At 37.4% G+C, this 17,943-nt stretch overlaps 1 protein-coding gene across 7 annotated transcripts; it reads right to left on the bottom strand.

Annotated features, from left to right (window-relative positions):
- Positions 1 to 1,059: 1,059 nt before the first annotated feature.
- Positions 1,060 to 17,757, bottom strand: reps1 (RALBP1 associated Eps domain containing 1). 7 transcript variants are annotated; one of them, XM_079888535.1, is made up of 21 exons: positions 17,499 to 17,757; positions 17,180 to 17,387; positions 15,462 to 15,585; positions 12,828 to 13,012; positions 12,031 to 12,187; positions 11,554 to 11,675; positions 11,043 to 11,208; positions 10,896 to 10,959; positions 10,183 to 10,337; positions 9,131 to 9,252; positions 7,388 to 7,468; positions 6,888 to 6,975; positions 5,170 to 5,268; positions 5,012 to 5,084; positions 4,698 to 4,828; positions 4,529 to 4,596; positions 4,244 to 4,417; positions 2,985 to 3,074; positions 2,756 to 2,904; positions 2,494 to 2,599; positions 1,060 to 2,397 (listed from the first exon to the last, which is right to left on the bottom strand). In XM_079888535.1, exons 2-21 carry the CDS (start codon positions 17,330 to 17,332, stop codon positions 2,329 to 2,331), a joined length of 2,376 nt encoding a protein of 791 aa, XP_079744661.1. In that variant the 5' UTR covers positions 17,333 to 17,387; positions 17,499 to 17,757; the 3' UTR covers positions 1,060 to 2,328. The 7 variants fall into 7 exon arrangements, with proteins under 7 accessions (XP_079744661.1, XP_079744663.1, XP_079744662.1 ...); XM_079888537.1 differs by having other exon boundaries at positions 4,529 to 4,593; positions 17,180 to 17,757; XM_079888536.1 differs by having other exon boundaries at positions 7,388 to 7,465; positions 17,180 to 17,757.
- Positions 17,758 to 17,943: the final 186 nt, after the last annotated feature.

Raw genomic sequence — 17,943 nt, 5'->3', positions numbered from 1 at the left:
TCCGTACAACACGAACATAGCAGTTTTTGAATGAATCAAAAATTGAAGTGAATGATTCAATGGCTCATTCATAGTCACTGGTTTCATTCTCAAATGAACCGAAAGAATTAATGACCTGTGATGCAACCAACAGAGTCAGTGAATAATTCCCATCTCTAAAGCACAGCTTGTGCATCTTGTAACAATTGGACAATTGGAGTAATGTAAACAGTGAAATGCCCCAGTGACTTTGGACTACTGGAAAACAGTTGGAGCGCTTGACAAAAAAGGAAATTATTAAAATATTGTGCCATTTTTATTTTGTGTAAAAATCACACAGCTGCTAGTTCATTCTGCAGAGACACATCCATGCAGTTAAACATTTATGATCCCACAGCCATTATATGAGCAATTAAATAGAATATTTGCTGTTAGTCAGCAATTAATGCAAATTTACATACGAGATCAAAAGGTGTGTATCATACAATATACAACATACCCCTGATACAGTAAATCAGCCTGAACAGCAGGGAGAAAAGGCTCACCTTGATTTAACATAGGGGACACATTACTGTGAAAACCTGCACACCAGGAAGTAAGGCTTTAAGGATGAGTAAAAGAAAAAGACAGACATCAGTCAAAATGAATGAATGAGAGACATGGCGCAAATCTATGTAACAACACAAACGTCACACTAATTCAGACGTTACAGATACAAATCAAGTGGTTCATCGTTAAGAGCCGTTTTATACAAAATGAGATTGTGAATGACATGCAAAAACAGCGACGAGAAAAGACAAATGAAAGCCGAAGGGGAGAAAGTGCAGTCATTGTTTCAGGTCTCACAATTACGTACTAATGATGTCACAGAGTTTATGATGCAGATGATGTACCGTATGCGGTACAGCCAACATTTGAGACTGAGAGAGGAACATCTGCCATCCCGGGGTGAAAGACTGTACAAGGTCGAACGGGTCGTTTTGTTATACCAAAACAGAGTGTGTTAAGAGAAGGAAATAAAACAGCCTTTGATGCCATTCATTTGTAACGGTTGTCCTCAAACTCACTCTCGTGCACATGAAACAAACACACACAATGTGCCGTCCATTGGTATGGTAAGGAAGAAATATTAAAGGGTTAGTTCATCCGAAAATAATTGTCATTTGACCCAAATCGTTCAAACCCGTACGAGTTTCCTTCATCCGTGTATCAAAAAAGTGAATTTTCAACTCTTTTAAATATAATAAAAGTAAATGAGGGCTAACAAACAAAAGCAGCATTAAAGTATCAGCTTATTTCACTTGTGCATTATATTTCAAAATTATTTCAGCCATAAAATAGATTTTACTTGAAGAACAGACTTAAGTCGTTATTTGTAATTCTCTTTGCCGTTTTGTCATAAGAGAGGTAGCACTGTGCAGTTCATTTGATTTTGTTTGAATCCTTTTAATGATTCAGTTGATCCAGATAAAAAAATAAATAAACGAATGAATCGTTCACAAATTTGACTGATCCAGTTCATTAGTTTAACTCAATGACTCAGTCACTCCAGTTAACTAGAGCAGAAAATAAGCTTCTGTTCCCTGTAAAAAGCAATCATATAACTACAAAATATTTGAAATATAGCACACAAGTTTTTATGACCACTTTTTTGGTGTTTCTTTTGTATTTGTAGAGCTTGACAGCCCTAGAGCTCATTTACTTTCATCATTTGGAAAAAGATCAGCCAGGACATTCTTAAAAAAAAATTAAAAGTCATACAGGTTTGCAATGACATTTTTGGATGAACTGTCCCTTTAACAAGTGCCTGTCAGAATCAGTTTACTGAAGCATACTTTTGAAATAATGTGATCTCCCAAAAATCAGTTCTCCCCTTTTTAGGACCAGCACATGGCCTCATATGATTGTCTGAGCACACACGGGTGCCCTAACATGGAAGAACATGACAAGCTGCCTCGAGACTCTGGAGAACAGGAGGGGAAGAGGCTCCTTCATGTTAACCAGAATTACAGCCTCTTGCCGGCCATGACATCAGGCTCTTGCCTCACACACTAAACATAATGTCTGGGGTATTACATATACAACCACTCATACTTTCTGTTTCATCAAAGTGCCATAACGGATAATAATCTTGGGCCCCATCCCTCTGAATGGCTGTGCGAGACAGAACGGTCTGGAGGAAGCAGCGATTTTGTCCCATCTCACACAGTCAGCAGAGGAGTGGAGACGGGTGAAATGGACATCCTGCCAGAGGATCCAACAGACCACTCAAAAAAAAAAGAAAAAAAGAAAAGGGGGTAATCACGCTTTCATTACACACATTCAATCTCAAGCACGCGCACACTCCAGTTACAAATGCGAAAAAGGTCTAAGCTGTTCCAGTTGCACTTCAAGAGATATTCTTTCTTCTAGCAGGTCCTAAGAAGACAAAATTTGAGAAAGACGAATCGTCACACTTATGAACAGTATGTTTTATAAAACTGGTGGTCACATTCAAAACACGTCTCACAATACCTTCAACTGTTGCTGTAATTCACTGTTGAGTCTGGCTAAAACTGTATTCGTTTCTTTGTTTCTTCTAATGGAAGCCTGGATTGCCTTTTTATCCTTACCGATAGACCTGTTTTTATAAAGGAAGCACACATTAGGATACAAGCAAACACTGTATCCAGAATTTATTATTGCATTTTATTTTTATTAATTGTTGTGAAAATATTGCCACAATAAAAATAAAACATTCAGTTTTCTCTCCTGGTGGATTGACTGTTGAGCTTACCGTGGAATTGAGGGCTGGGTTGCTAGAACAGTGGCTATGACGTTAGACTTTTGCGGAAGGTCCTCCACATCTGGTCTGAGCTCATCTTCTGATTTCAGTCTTCGACGGACCGGTTTGGGAGGTGGGGCCAATGGAGTGGATACTTTGGCCTATGGATAACATACATTGAGGTATTATAAATGCTGAAGCAATATGCAATCTAAAGACTGGTTGGTAGAGACTGGCTTACAGAGTTGACAGTGGTTGCATTTCGTTCTTCTGCCTGAACATCGTTCTTTGCTGTTCTCATCGTCCCGGCAGCTTCTGCACATCTCTCTGCCTGTATTTATGAATATGCATAATATATAAACTACAGTTCAAAAGTCTGAAGTCAGTGAGATATTAGTATTAATACTTTTATTCAGCAAGGATGCATTAAATGGATAAAAAGTGAATGCTGTTCTTTGATGAACTTTCTATTTATAAAAAAATCATGAAAAAAAAATATATTTTCCACAAAAAGAAAATACAAGATAGAAGAAAAGATATTAGAAAATACAACTGTTTTCAATATTGATGATAATAAGAAATGTTTCACCAAATCAGTATATTAGCATATTATCCTGAAGGATCATGGGACACTAAAGTAGTGTTGTCAAAAGTACCGACAGTCGGTAATGAAATTTAAAACGTGACGCTTTGAGTGCCGTTGAGCGGAATCATAAACACCTCTGATTGGCCATTGTGTTCACGTGCTCATCGGATATGTCTGTGATTGCTACAATGATCAACGCACAGGAGCGTCTGAGAGCACACGGAAGTGTTCGAAAGTTTTTTTTTAAAATGGGAGCGGGAGCTTTTGAAAGCACAAGCAGTCTTCTAACAGTGGACCAGTCCGCCTATAGATGCCTGCTTTCAAACGCTCCCGTGTGTATGTAAGCGCACGGTGAAGAGCGTCACTGATGTATATTTACAACATGTTTTTGAAGCGCTGATCATTGCAGCCAATCACAGACATATTTGATGAGCGTGTGAGTACAATGGGCAATCAAAGGCGTTTACGATTCCGCTCAACAGCGCTCAAAGCGTTTCATTTTTTCAATTTCAGTACCGACTTGGTACCGATTCCGAAGTCGGTACTTTTGACAACACTAGACTGAAGACTGGAGTAATGATGCAGAAAATTCTGCTTTGCCATCAGAGGAATAAATTACATTTTAAAATAAAAAACAGGTATTTTAAATTGTAATAATATTTCACAATATTACTGTTTTAACTGTATTTTTGATCAAATTAATGCAGGCGTAGTGAGCATAAGAGACTTCTTTCAAAAGCAATAAAATAAAATAAAAACTTACTAATCTCAAACTTTGTATGTTTCTTTATAAGAAATGTATTGTTTACTTGTTTTAAACATATTTTTTGCAAACAAGTCATTTCTGCATATCTTTATACAGAAAAAAAACAATCATAATCAGACTTTAACGTAACATATGGTTCCATTTGTACCTGTCCACTATCAGATGGGTTCTCTCCATCATCTTCCGGCGGGTCCACAGCAAAAGCCTGGAACTGGCTGAAGTCAGCAAAGTTGGGCTGTTCTGGCATCTGATGGGGTGACGTGCTGGTATGTGCTGGAAGACCATCTCCATCTACTGAACGGTGACCATGTGGCACTGATGTCTGTGGATTTGAGAATTAGATATTGCATTACTCTTTTAAAGAAAGAAAGCGAAATAGATATCTAATTGTCTGAAAGCAGTTTATACAGCATTGCTAACCACTGGGCTGTACCTGTGTGGGCAGTGGTCTCGGAGGCACTGCGGGGGGGAAGGCCACTACACCTGGCTGCTGCGAACCTGCTGGAGAAGTTATTACAAAAGACAACTTCAGCTTTTACTAACCGTACCCCAAAAAACAGGAAGCTATGAGTTACTTAATAACTGTTTGTGTGCATGTATACCTGCAGGGACAGCAGCAAAGTTTCTGTTCATGTCTAGAGAGGAGGACCGTGAGTGAGAGGCGTGGGGGCGGGGCGGAGGTGGGGGCGGAGCCACAACCTTCAGTCCTTCCGGAGAGGTGCCAGAGTGAGACCTGTAAAAGTATGAGCTGTTAGTACTTTTTTGGCTGGCAAATCTCACATCTAAAGCACTAAATCATTTCCAAATCTAATCCATGTTAATCTGAGTTTTTCTTTAAGCCATGACAACACAAACACTAAGATGAACACAGATCAAAGTGAGTCTGAATTTGGTGCCACAACAAGAAGTAAAGTACCTTTGTCTGTTCACAGCACTGGAAATGGGCTCTTGATCAGATGTAAATGAATCTGAGCTGCTATAGCCATCTCCTGAGGAAAGTAAGGGTAATGGTTTCGAATGAATTACATAAGAAGATCAGCCAATTAAATGCTTGAATAGTCCAGATGTACTTACCAACAGTGGTACCAGGAAACTTTATAGATACTGCTAGCTTGGTCTCGTCAGAAAGTTCTGGTGGTTTCGCCATTAACGGACTAGTTGGATGTGTGTGATCTGTTAAAACAAGAGTAAATAATTAAATTAGCTTAATAACCAAATTATTACAGATTTCCATTTTGTGACTACAGGAGAGTTCAAATTTTGTGTTAAGAAAGATTTTTTTAAAGCAATTAAGGTAACACTTAACTTAACACGTAACTGAACTTCTACAGCATTTATTATTAATTGTTAATTTCAACATTTACTTATACTTATAAAAATAAAAAAAAGTTGTATTTATTAACATGAGTCAATGCACTGCAAATTAATATGAACAAAGCTGTATTTTTAACTAAAGTTAACAAATACAGTAACAAATGTATTGCTCATGGTTAGTACCTAACCTAACGACTGAGTCAGTCCACTAAACAACACACTTAACCATTAGTGAGTCACGACGGGACATTCTGCCAATCTCAACTGTGCGAGATCTTGTACCAAAACAAACATGGATGTCAACAGACAGCTGTCGCTACTTATTTGCAGTGCAATTTGTGCAGAAAAAAACTGGAAAAAACCCTGCAGACAACACTGGTGTTTTTATTTATGAAACGTTAAACATAACTTGAATATATAAAATACTGCTTTATTTATTCAGAAACAGAAGTCATTTAAAATGTTTTTTCTACATTTAAATTTTAATTTGATCAGTCAATCGTAAATGTACAATGTTCACAAAACTTTTTAATGGGACATTTGACAGAAGAGCTGCAGAGATAATCAAGAAACGGTATCTCCTCATCAAATATATTAGATATAATTAAAGTGTGCATATAAATTATTTAATTTACAAATGTCATGTTTGTGATTTGTTTTATTCATTAGACTATTTAAATTAGTACATATTCAGAAACAAGTGCAGTTATATAGCCTACATAAGGTACCATTTTATTTTTTTCTGTTTAACTTTTATTAGACTCTACTTTTATTAGACAGCTACTTAATATTCTTTTTAAAATGAGAGAACTCACAGCTTATTCTGAATTTTTACAGAATAGAGTTTCACGTTTTTTCCCATCTGCAGAACAAAATGAATAGCCTAAAAACAATTAACTTACAATGTTTCTTTTGTATTATTTCATATGTCGTCATTGTTGACAAAATTACAAAAATTTGTTAGGGGATGCATGTCCACAGCATAGTCGCCGGCGTCAGTCACAAATATTAAACGTTTAATAAAAATCTTTGTGAGGACGACTGGCAAACAGCTGGTTCTTAAATTCTAAGACTAGAATTTTTAGACTGCACACCACATGACTTTAAACAACGACTGAGCGCAACTGGAAAAAACTCTGTTTGAGCATAATCAAAGTCGTAACAACCTAATTACATTCATAATCAGCCTGACAGTTGTGTAGTGGATGGTTGCTAGGGCGTTGCCGAGGTGTTCTGGTGTTTTAGTGCGTTTTTATGTGGTTTCTAAGTGGTTGCTTGTTTGGATTTTGGTTCTTTCTTCAATGCAGGACAATGAGATTTTTTAATCCGCTAAGTGAAAATTCATTCTGAACGTCTAACCAAAAGTATGAATAATAGATATAGTGATTAAGATAAGAGAATACACCAAAAATAATTGAGAACAAAACACACAAATTTTACAAAAGTGCCTATTAAATTTGCATTGTAAATGGACGCACCACTTCCAGTTCTCTTGAGCTCCATCTCTTGCATGTGGATCTTGCTGGGTGTCATACGAATGGGCACAGGGTGGACTATTGCTGTATCCTAAAAAGAAACAAGCACAACTGCTGCTGTCGTAAAACTACAATTGTGTTCCATTCAACTTCATGAAGATTTGTCATCTCAGTCGTAAAGAACAACAGCGAATAGTTAAGAACCTGGCACTGAGTAACTAAATCATTGTATCACATCAAAAGACTTCAAGAACAGCACTCTCAAAGGACAGCCAGCCAGAGATATCACTTGGATTACATGATACAGTATGAAAGAAAGAGCATGAAAGAAATATCTGTAAGCTCAGCAAGCAAAAGAAAAAAACAAACAAAAACGTATAATTTGATGAAGGCACTGTGGCTGTGAATTTATCCTGAGGACATGCGCTCTCAGAGAGAATTTACAGAGTACTGGGTTAATTGAATATCATTAATCATGAAAGAGCACTGAGTGATTGACTTACAGGGTCAGCTGGTGCAATGTTAGAATCAAATTGGGTCAGAGTTTGTGAGCTTGAGGAGCGTTCGCTAAAAGTCTCCCACTGCTGGAGAGACAGAGCAGAAACATGTCAGCAAGGTGGAGCCACTCCACTCCTCACACAAGCAAACAGAGACCATAATACAACAACAGTATGCCCTCTGACTGTTAGGAGAAACCAGTGATTTGTCTTGCATTGTACTGTAGTTTATTCTCTGGTGTCAACAGAGGAACAATTAAACAATTGTTGGGTGGGAGGGAGAATGTCACATTTTATTTCCTTATTACAATGATCAGTTTGGTAGAAAAAGGTAGCCGTCATCAAAAGAGAACCCCCAATAATTATATCCAGTAGATCAAAACATTATTGACCTGATTAAAGGTGAAGTGTGTCATTTCCACGGCACTTGCGTTTTCAAATGGAATTGCAAAACAAATTACTATTCAAACAGGCTTTCTGAACACTCTTCCCGTCTGGCATTGGTCGGCGAAACAGATAGTCCTGCCCTAAACTCCACTGCCACTGGTTGAGCCAATACTGTGTGTAAGACCAATATAGTGTAAGACCAGTCGGGATGCTCAAACAAATATTTTGAAAGCCCCACAGAGCCACAGTTTTACACTTTCTTTTAGAAATCAACCTAACTCTTAACAGTTATTATAATATCCCAATAAAATCACACACTTCACCTTCAAAAATAACTGAAAGATGGCATAAAAATCAAAACAGACCCTATTTACTATTTTCTTAAAGGGATAGTTCACCCAAAAATGAAAATTCTGTCATCATTTACTTACCCTCAAGTTGTTATAAACCTGTATGAATTTCTTTCTTCTGCTGAAAAGAAAAGATGATATTTTGAAGAATGTCAGTAATCAGTTTATGGTCCCCATTGAAGTCCATAGTATTAATATTTTTCATACTATGTAAGTCAATGGGGTCAATCAATTGCTTGGTTACCCATATTCTTCAAAATATCTTCTTTTGTGTTCAGCAGAAGAAAGAAACTCATACAGGTTTGGAACAACTTGAGGGTGAGTAAATGACGGCAGAATTTTCATTTTTGGGGGAACGAGTTATGTTGTGTGATGTTTTAACACTTATTCTAGTACTTATCTCATATTTTTGAGACTTTATATCATAATTATGACGCAGTATCTCAAAATTATTTACTATTATTTACCAAAGCTTGTTTTTTTTAAATGGGCTTTCATAGAATTGGGTTTATTTTCATCATCTTCAATCAAAATGTAATAACCTACTCTACTTTCATTACAGCTTTATGCTGACCTAAACCTTAACATTACCTTGAAAAATAATGGCAACAACAAAATTATAGCCCATCGTCTTGGTTTAAAGTGCCCCCAATCCAATCAAATTCTGCCATTGTTCCCAACTGAATATTTTGTTTTACTTGGAAATGTTGCACATTACGGAGTATTCTAGGAGGTTAATCTAAAACTAAAAAGATTTATTTTAAAAATGTGACTTCAGGTCAGCAGTTTTGACTACAAGGACAACACATTCACAACATCACAGTGAAGCATTAACTGTCACGACAATTCTCATGTGAGTGTTACATGTGATGAGATGAAAGTGTGCTTCACTAGCACCTCTTTCTTCCAAGCAGAAGTGTATTAGTTTTATTTTCCCATAAAGACAAACGCAGATAGAAATACAAATATCAGTGACAGAGGTAAGGTACACAGAGTACTCCACAGTCCAAACCTCATTGTTCTGGTTGAGCTCAGGCCAGTTCTGGTTCAGGGAAGGCATGGAAGGAGACTTATTTGGAGTGACTTCCACAGGGGAAGCAGAGAAGCTAACCTCAGTAGCAGGTTCTGGAACTCCTGTAACATACATACAGACAATAAAAACTTTATGCAGACACCTGATAGTCATTCAGCATAATAATAGAACAAGCAGAACAATAATTTGCATCTAAAACAGCAAACTTCACAAGGACTCCCAGGGGTCCCAAGGGCATATTCTATGCTCCATTTTAATATGCGAATCTGTTGCTAAGAGACAGGCTCACATCCTGTGAAGCTTTTATTGGAATACTGGAATTAGAAGCAAGTTTGTTCTCTATCCACAATGAAAGTAAATGCCGGGAACTGACAAAACCACAATAATTGTAACATATTTTTGGTTTAATATGCAGATTTTGGACCAATTACATTAATTTAAAATCACTTTAAACTGTGTCTATGTAAAAGAAAAGAGAGTATATGACAACCCACACAACAAATGAACATTTAACTAAAAGGTTTCTGAAATGTTTTTGAAAGAAGTCTCTTACGGCCACTTAAGCTGCATTTATTTATTTACAGAAAAAAAAAACAATATGGTGAAATATTATAAAATTTATTATTTTATATTTTAAAATATAATTTATTCCTGTGATGGCAAAGCTTTTCAGCAGCCATTAAAGCGTCACATGATTCTTCAGAAATCATATGCTGATTTCTGATAATCTAATATGCTGATTTAATGTTCAAGTAACATTTCTTATTATCATCAATGCTGAAAACAGTTGTGCTGTTCAATGTTTTTGTGGAAACCGTGATTTTTTTTTAATGAATAACAAGATCAAAAGAACAGCATTTATTTGAAATATAATTTTTTGTAAAGTCTTAACTGTCACTTTGAATAAATATAACATGCCCATGCTTTAAAAAATAAAAAATAAAAATAAAAAATCAGTGAAATGTTATGAAATAAGGGCTCCACATAGCCCAATTTTGAAGCTGTGTTTAGCGTGAGGCTTTTCTGCTTACCTGCTGAGTCATCCAAGTCAATAAGCTTTGGCATTAGGCTCTCGGGGAGCTTTTCAGGAAGGTCATAACCATTTTTTCTAGCGACTACGAGATGAAATGCAGCACAAAACTCATCCAGGGTCAGTGCACCATCTTTATCAAAATCTGATAGCTCCCTGCAAGGTAAAGCAGGTCAGTCAGTCAATACAGATAAGATGAATATTTTAAGGTACAAAGAAGCAGATGGCAGGGACAACTTCCTTTTTCAAAGACAGGACATGAACAAATCGAATGCAAATGACTAGGATTATCAACATATGTAATTTTCGAGTAAGCTAATGTCCTTGGATACACTTCTGTTTAAAGGGATAGTTCACCCAAAAATTGTCATCATTTACTCACACTCATGTTGTTTCAAACCTGTATGAGTTTCTTTCTTCTGTTGAACACAAAAGAAGATATTTTAAAGAATGCTGGTAATCAAACAGTTGATGGTAGCAACTATGGAAGTCGATGGCTACCGTTAACTGTCTAGTTACCAAAATTCATCAAATATCTTCTTTTGTGTTCAACAGAAGAAAGAAACTCATACAGGTTTGAAACAACATGAGGGTGAGTAAGTCATGACACACTTATTGGGTGAACTATCCCTTTAAGGCAATCTACACCAAGGTCATCCAAAATAAACAAAGAGAGACAGAGACAATGTAACCCTTCAATGTAAAACTACTTACCAAATGTGAGACAGTTCTAGAATAGGCAGTTTCGACTTCGTAAAGAATTCCTTCGCGGCAGAGCCTGAACAACAGAGGACGGATGCATTTTTAGGTTGGTAAGTTCAGCAGATAGGCAGTTACTGTTCAAAATGAGGTCTCAATTACCAGGGATTAAACCAGTGAGATCTGCCTGAATGGTCTTAAACTGGTTTATGTAATACTGTCTTTGCTCATCTGTGATTTTCCAGGGGTCATCGTAACCGCTGGTCTGTCTTTGGATTTCATTTGTGATCATTGCAGACATCACAGTCCTTCCTGTTGTGCTCTCCGGCTGTTAAAGAAGAGGGAAAAATAAGAATTAGATTTTGTAAAGTACTCGTATATGTAAACTACAGTTTAAAAGTTTGGGGTTGGTAAGATTTTTTTAAACAGTATAAACAACTGCTCAGCTACCACCTTTTTAAATTCCTTGTATTACTGGTAATTCGCTGGACATGCATCCACTTGGGCTTTGGCAAATATTTAATATAGTCTACTTTTGTGCTGCCGTGCACAAAAAAAAATAAACATCTGTTCTGCCACAGAAGCCTTGGTTCCAGCAGGCTATTGGTGACAGACTTCATTGTATACATAAATGTATACATAAATGTATACATGGAGGCCTGCACTCTTTTACCTGAGCTGAGGGGGGATGCATTGGAAGTGTGCTGGAGGGAGGGGTGTCTGTAAAGCTGACCCAAGTTTCTTGGACAGGAGGGGGTGAATGGGCGGACCACATCCCGTCACCTGTTACTGGTCCTTAAACAAGACACAGATAAGGGAAAGATAAAGAATGAATAGGTAAAAAACTAAATTGGACTGAATCAATTAAACAAATTATACATCAACATTTAGTACATCATGTGACCTTTAATATCAAACACCCACCAGTATAACAAACTGATCTTTGAGTTAGATTTGCTTAGGACTTGCTCAGGTGCACAGAAATAAGAGCAACACTTTATAATAACTTTTATTAATAGATAATTACCACATCAATATTAAATATTATATTACAATATTTAAATAAATCTATAATATAATATTTTAATGTTGGCAAGGAAGGTTATTCTGTTTCCAAAATAATAAATGATGCCATTATTAAACAGAATACCTGGCTGTGCTTCTCTAAAAGGTGGCCAAACAACTCCTGGCACTGAGGGCTGTCTGTCCACGTTTCCACCGCTGGCCTGGCGTTTGTGCTTCCTCCAGGCATGGGGCGAAGTGGGAGGGGACTGGTGCGGCGACACTACAGGAGATGTGGTGTCCGGCTGGAGCCAGAGATAAACTAAATGAATTACTTAGTAATTCTTTTGGCCAAACTGATGGCCTCAGAAATGAAGATACATGGTGGAGCTAACAAGCAGTCATTTAACAGATCTGAGACAGGACATACAGTACAGGACATATAGAAACTCCATGCAGCCAGGAGTTAATTGCCATGGCACAGTTCAATGATCGTCCCTTTGTGGGTTTCAAACTTGCAACTCTTCACCTCTTAAAACTTCCTGTTTTATCTTATGCCATTTTTTGCTTTCAGCATCAAAGACTGAAATTCATGACAAAAAAATAAATAAAATAATGTTTACAATGTAACTACAATGTTTTAAGTTAAATGCTAATATAAGTTAAATAATAATATTAGATATTTAAAACATTTTATTAAAATAATGGCATATGGCCTTATACGTATAGTCTCAAGTAGCCGCTTTTTAATAGACCCCAAATTAATAGACATTGTTTTAGTTTTCAAGTAAACGAACAGTCAATATTGTTGTCCTCTTAATATTAACAACATAAGACAATGACAGATCTAGCTGACTACATTCACCCTAAAAGGCCTAAAGAACAGATTTCTTCTTCAAATTTTTACATATTTAATGATAGTACGTGGGATATATGCTGTAGTACCTGAGGATCAACAGTGGGCACACAGGGCTGAATCATCTCGTGCGCTGACACTTTTTTGGCTTGCACTCGGACTGGAGGTCTAGGGAAGTAGTGCCCCTGATTCTCTGCGTCTGCGAACATGACCGCGTGCCTCGTCTCCTGCTCGTTCTTGCCCATCACAAAGCGAGGGAGGGGCAGATCCCTGACTGCAAACACAACTCCACATTAGACTGTTACACACAGAGCCAGATTTAATATTCAGCTACTGACAGCACTACTAAACTGTTTTTAGGTCGAACGTTTTCATTACTAACTTTAAAATCAATGGAACAGAAATCAATAGAAACCAAGTTTATCCCAAGCATATCTAAACTCCAGGGCACTGTCAGCAATTTCCTGTTGACTGTGACTTTGTGTTTTTGCAGTATCTTCAAGGCTATGAGTCGGGTCTTATTTCCTGCTTATTTATACCACTGTCAGTATCTCATTCTTTTACAAGGTCTTGTGTCTAACCTTCCAAAATTCGTGTAGAGCATTTGCACAGGGCTTCCTGTTTGGGACTGGGTATGTATATATATATATATATATTTATTAGTTTTTAGCGCAATTTTCCTACGGACAAAATTGCGATTGTTAACTCATGATTTCTGTTCTGTCTGTGCGCACCAATCTTGCACTTCTATCTCCTCCTCAACCAGACCACCTAGAGACTTCGGGTTTTCGGCATTATGTTAAGGAAGGTCTAATCTCGGGAACGCGCACAAAAAAAAAAAAAAAAAGATTTACTATCTCTTAGTGTTGTGATCCCATGACGTCAGAAAATTGCGCTAAAACACTCACTGAGTTTTTATTACTTGTTTATATATATGTATATGAATATGAATAGAGAGAGAGAGAGAGAGAGAGAGAGAGAGAGAGAGAGAGAGAGAGAGAGAGAGAGAGAGAGAGAGAGAGAGAGAGAGAGAGAGAGAGAATGAGTAGGGAAGTAACAGTTCTCTGTAAAAAATAATTAACTGCACCGTTCTCCGCCTATGGTTCGCCCACTGTTGTTCATCTTACAGGTGACATATTATGCCCCTTTTCAAAAGATGTAGCCTAATATAAATCTATGGTGTCCCCAGAATGTGTCGGTGAAATTTCAGCTCAAAATACCCCCCAGATAATTTATTATAGCTTGCCAAATTTGGACCTTTTTTGGGTGTGAGCAAAAAAAATGTGCCATTTTTGTGTGTCCCTTTAAATGCAAATGAGCTGCTGCTCCCTGCCTCCGTTCAGAAGACGGCCAATTTTTTCCACGAGCTTCGGATACAATAACAAAACACGCGAATAATCTCACTCATCCAAAAACACAGAAATAACCAGCAGTGGAGTGCAGCCTTACGGGGGGACTCAGGAAAACAACTTTTAGACGTACTTTTACACAACTTTTACACTTGGACGTTTCTGAATGGTTAGTTGATACATTTATGTAGTTGTTGTGGTTGCCTAGCAACATAAAAAACACAGGGCACTGCTTGTCTGTGTGATCGGGGCAGTGCTGTGCACCTCGCGTTTTCGAACCTGAAAAACACGTTAGGTGTGATCAGGGCCTTAGGTGTGATCGGGGCCTAAGGATGCTCAGGTCAAAGGCCATATATACTTAACCTTTTTGGTGCTTAACACAGTAGAACTAACAGTCATATGATTAGCTTAGATCATTACAAACCAATCACCAGAACAAATTACAGTGAAGAAGACTTGCAGACAGCGCGCCAAGAATGAGTTCTCTTTTAAGTCTTGCGCTTGAACAGACAAATTCTCACAAAAATTATGTCCGACACACCCGGTTTGGCGAGTATCCTAGCAAACACAGCAGGTTATGTCTTAAGTGAACGTAAACAGTAGAGATAGAATGCATGCGTTCAGTATCAGTGTACTGGATCCGTGCATTATGTCTTAAAGTGACAGCAGCCTAATATTCCTGCAAGTGTTTTTAATGTCAATCAAACAACATCAAGGAAGGAGACAAGGAAATCCTTCACTGCTCTTGACTAAATAGCTTTTGTAACTTTAATAATGATTAATCTTCATTCACTGAAGATTATATGCAGTTATTTATTTACATTTGATTACTTTATTTAATTTCTGTACCTGAAGACTACTGTTAAAACTTAAAAAACACAATTTATTTTATTTGTATCTTTGCTCTATTGTATTTATTTGTGCTGTTGCTTTTAGTTTGAATACTATTTTCATTTGACAGCAGGCAAACAGTCATTTTTTCCCTGAACATAGCACATACTGAATGAACCGTACCGAAACCATGACACCAAAACAGCGATAAAAACTAAACCATAAGCAATTTGAACAGTTACACCCCTAATAGAGAGAGAGAACAACCATGATAGACAACAAACAAACTGGAACATTTGCATTTGGCTTAAAGGCACAAACAGTTCACAGAAATATACAAATGCAACAGAAAGGAAGTATTTTTTATCCTCTAGTCTAATTCTTATGTAATGGGGCAGCAAATGTCACATTGGATTCATCTGCAAAAAGAGTGTCTGCAATATTACACGGATGTGATAACTTCACATTAAAATAGTATTTTGATTTGGTGCATACAGTACACACAAGCAGAAATAGCTATAAATAAGCTTTGTTGCTACTCACCACTGTTCAGGGTCTCCACACGCAGGGGCATTCCAGACTGGGCCAGAGCAATGAGCTTCAGTGCAATGTAGAACTGACTCCGACCGAAATGACCGAGACGTGTGGCCCCACAAAGTTCAGTAATCTAAGACAAAGGACACAAAACTTTCAATGAGATAAACTGACGTTAACATCAAAAAAAAAAAAAAGGTGAACATACAATAACATGACCAGAGGTGAATATAAGTTAATGAAGTAAATGCACATAAAAATACAATATACAGCAAAGCACTAAAAATAACTAGCTAAATAACTTTAATATTTTAATGACTCCAGTTACTCCAGTCTTCAGTGTCACATGATCCTTCAAAAATTATTCTAATACACTGCTTTGAAGATCAAGAAAGAAAGAAAAAAAATCGTATCATCAGTGTTGAAACAGTGTAATACACTCAGGAGTCTTTGATGAATATAAAGTTTAAAAGAACAGTAGTTGTTTGAAATAGAAATATTTTGTAACATTATAAATGTACTTACCGTGTTTTGATCAATTTAATTCATTCTTAAAGAATAACAGTATTAAATAGTTCTTTAAAATAAAAAAATATATATTACTGACCCCTAACTTTTGAACAGTAGTGTGTGTATGTTACAGGCCAGGCATAAAATGAAACACTTAAATTTATACATATGTAACAAGGGGTCTCTGCTCTCCATCTCTCTATCCGCCAAGGGTCCCTAAAATTAACATTACGGCCAAGCATTCACCAATATAATAGCAGCCTACCTCAGAACAAAAACCTAAAATATTTAATACACATTATTGTGCCTACTTGACTGATTAACAGTTTTCAATCTTAAATGCTAAATATTGATATAAAAATGAATGAAACATGAGAAATCAGAGCAACAACATATAACAAAACTCTAATATCTCACAAGTAAACCTTCAATGAAATGCCCTTCCGTCAATTACTTTAGTATTACAGATCAATAAATCTGTTGCTCAGACAACATTAACAATATAACAATATGTAATTTTCACTAGCAACTCATGGACACACCCCTTCACGAAACTTTGGCCAAAGATCTAGAAGCAACTAGACTAAGAAGACCACAAGTTACAATACCCAACCAACAGATGAGTGTTAGCTAATAAGCACCAAGTGATGAAACAAAAAATCTCTATGACATTTCAAGAACCGTCAACCATGTAAGGGGTCTCCCAAAAGAAGCTTATATTATCGACAAGTTATGGACCAGCTGTAATACAGTTAATACGTTTGAGTGATGTCTAATTCCTTAAATAAAGGATCACACATTATGCATAACACCACCAAACCTTCTTGTTTGCTATTAATCCTATCAAGTGAGAAAAACACATTTCAAGAGTCATCAACCTTATGGATTTCCTGACATAAGCAGAAAAATACAATTTATGCTTATATTAAAGAGGAAGCAGGCACAACTAATAAGTCTACAGACTTGCACAACAGGAAACAAAGTTTAACTCTCTACACAGATGCATCACCAATTCATCTGTGCAACTCGTCAACAATGAGACTGATTCATCACTCCGGTCTAAATACTCTTGACATCGCCCATATGAGCCATTAGAGTCCTTGGCATGTCTGAGACGATGAACTCAAGTCATCAATGCGATTTACTTGCGTGAATAAGCATAACAACACATATCTGCTGACTAATACACACATATCTGAATCAGATGCATACTCTACCTGAAGCACCACTTCGTTTGAGAGCTGGGCCGCCCGGAAGAGGTCCAGAACTTTGCCATTGGAAGCCACTTTCTTGGTGTTATCGACATCACAGGAGAGGAAGAGTTCAGAGTAATATTTCTGCTCGACATCGCTCAGTGTTAAACTCTCCATCGTGGCAGCATCAAACCGCAGCTGGTGGCTTCACCTTATCAGGCCAGCGTCTTGCCTGTCGGTTTATGAGCGAGACAAAAAAACTAGCAAAACACAAGTAAGATCCTTCTATGAAATGGACGGACACGAAAGAGGATGCTTTGGGGTGCTTGTTGTTTTTATGTACCGTTAGTCGCTGTCTTTGCTCTTGTCTTTTGGCCCTCGCAAAGTCAACCAAACTAATAGAGCCTGGGACGTTAGAATTCAGCGGTAACAACGTCGAGACTGGGTTCCGCTGTTGCGCTGGCTCTTTAAGAGCTGGATATGGCCGTCGGTGGAACAGTGGAGCTCGTGTAGCCGCTGAATGATGTTAGGAAGAAAGTTTCGGGCTCTTCGGACTGCTTCCCTCTGCAGACAGCGCCGCCATTCCTGGACCCCGTGACGTCATGGCCCAGGCGCGGAGGACCCGGATGGAGTGTGGCGTCACAGATGTGCCGTCAGCTATCGTGTTTCAAAAATCTGCTGCTTCATATCAAAAAGCAAATTCGGCTAATTTAAACCATGTTTTGTTTACTTATTTTGTTTCTTAAATATATTGGGAAAAATCCTTAATCATAATGAATTATTATGAT

The sequence above is a fragment of the Squalius cephalus genome (assembly GCF_949319135.1).
Source record: "Squalius cephalus genome assembly, chromosome: 12".
Classification (NCBI taxonomy): Eukaryota; Metazoa; Chordata; class Actinopteri; order Cypriniformes; family Leuciscidae; genus Squalius; species Squalius cephalus.
The sequence above is the reverse complement of the archived record's forward strand: the minus strand, read 5'-3'. Positions and strand labels throughout refer to the sequence as shown.

Bases quoted from the DNA above. Each gene is read 5' to 3' on its own strand.
- reps1 (XM_079888535.1), bottom strand. From the start codon at position 17,332: ATGGAGAGTTTAACACTGAGCGATGTCGAGCAGAAATATTACTCTGAA. The intron at 4,418-4,528 runs GTACAGCCCAGT...TCAAATCCACAG, and splicing joins CGAGACCACTGCCCACACAG to ACATCAGTGCCACATGGTCA. The intron at 2,398-2,493 runs GTATTGTGAGAC...TTGTCTTCTTAG, and splicing joins AATTACAGCAACAGTTGAAG to GACCTGCTAGAAGAAAGAAT.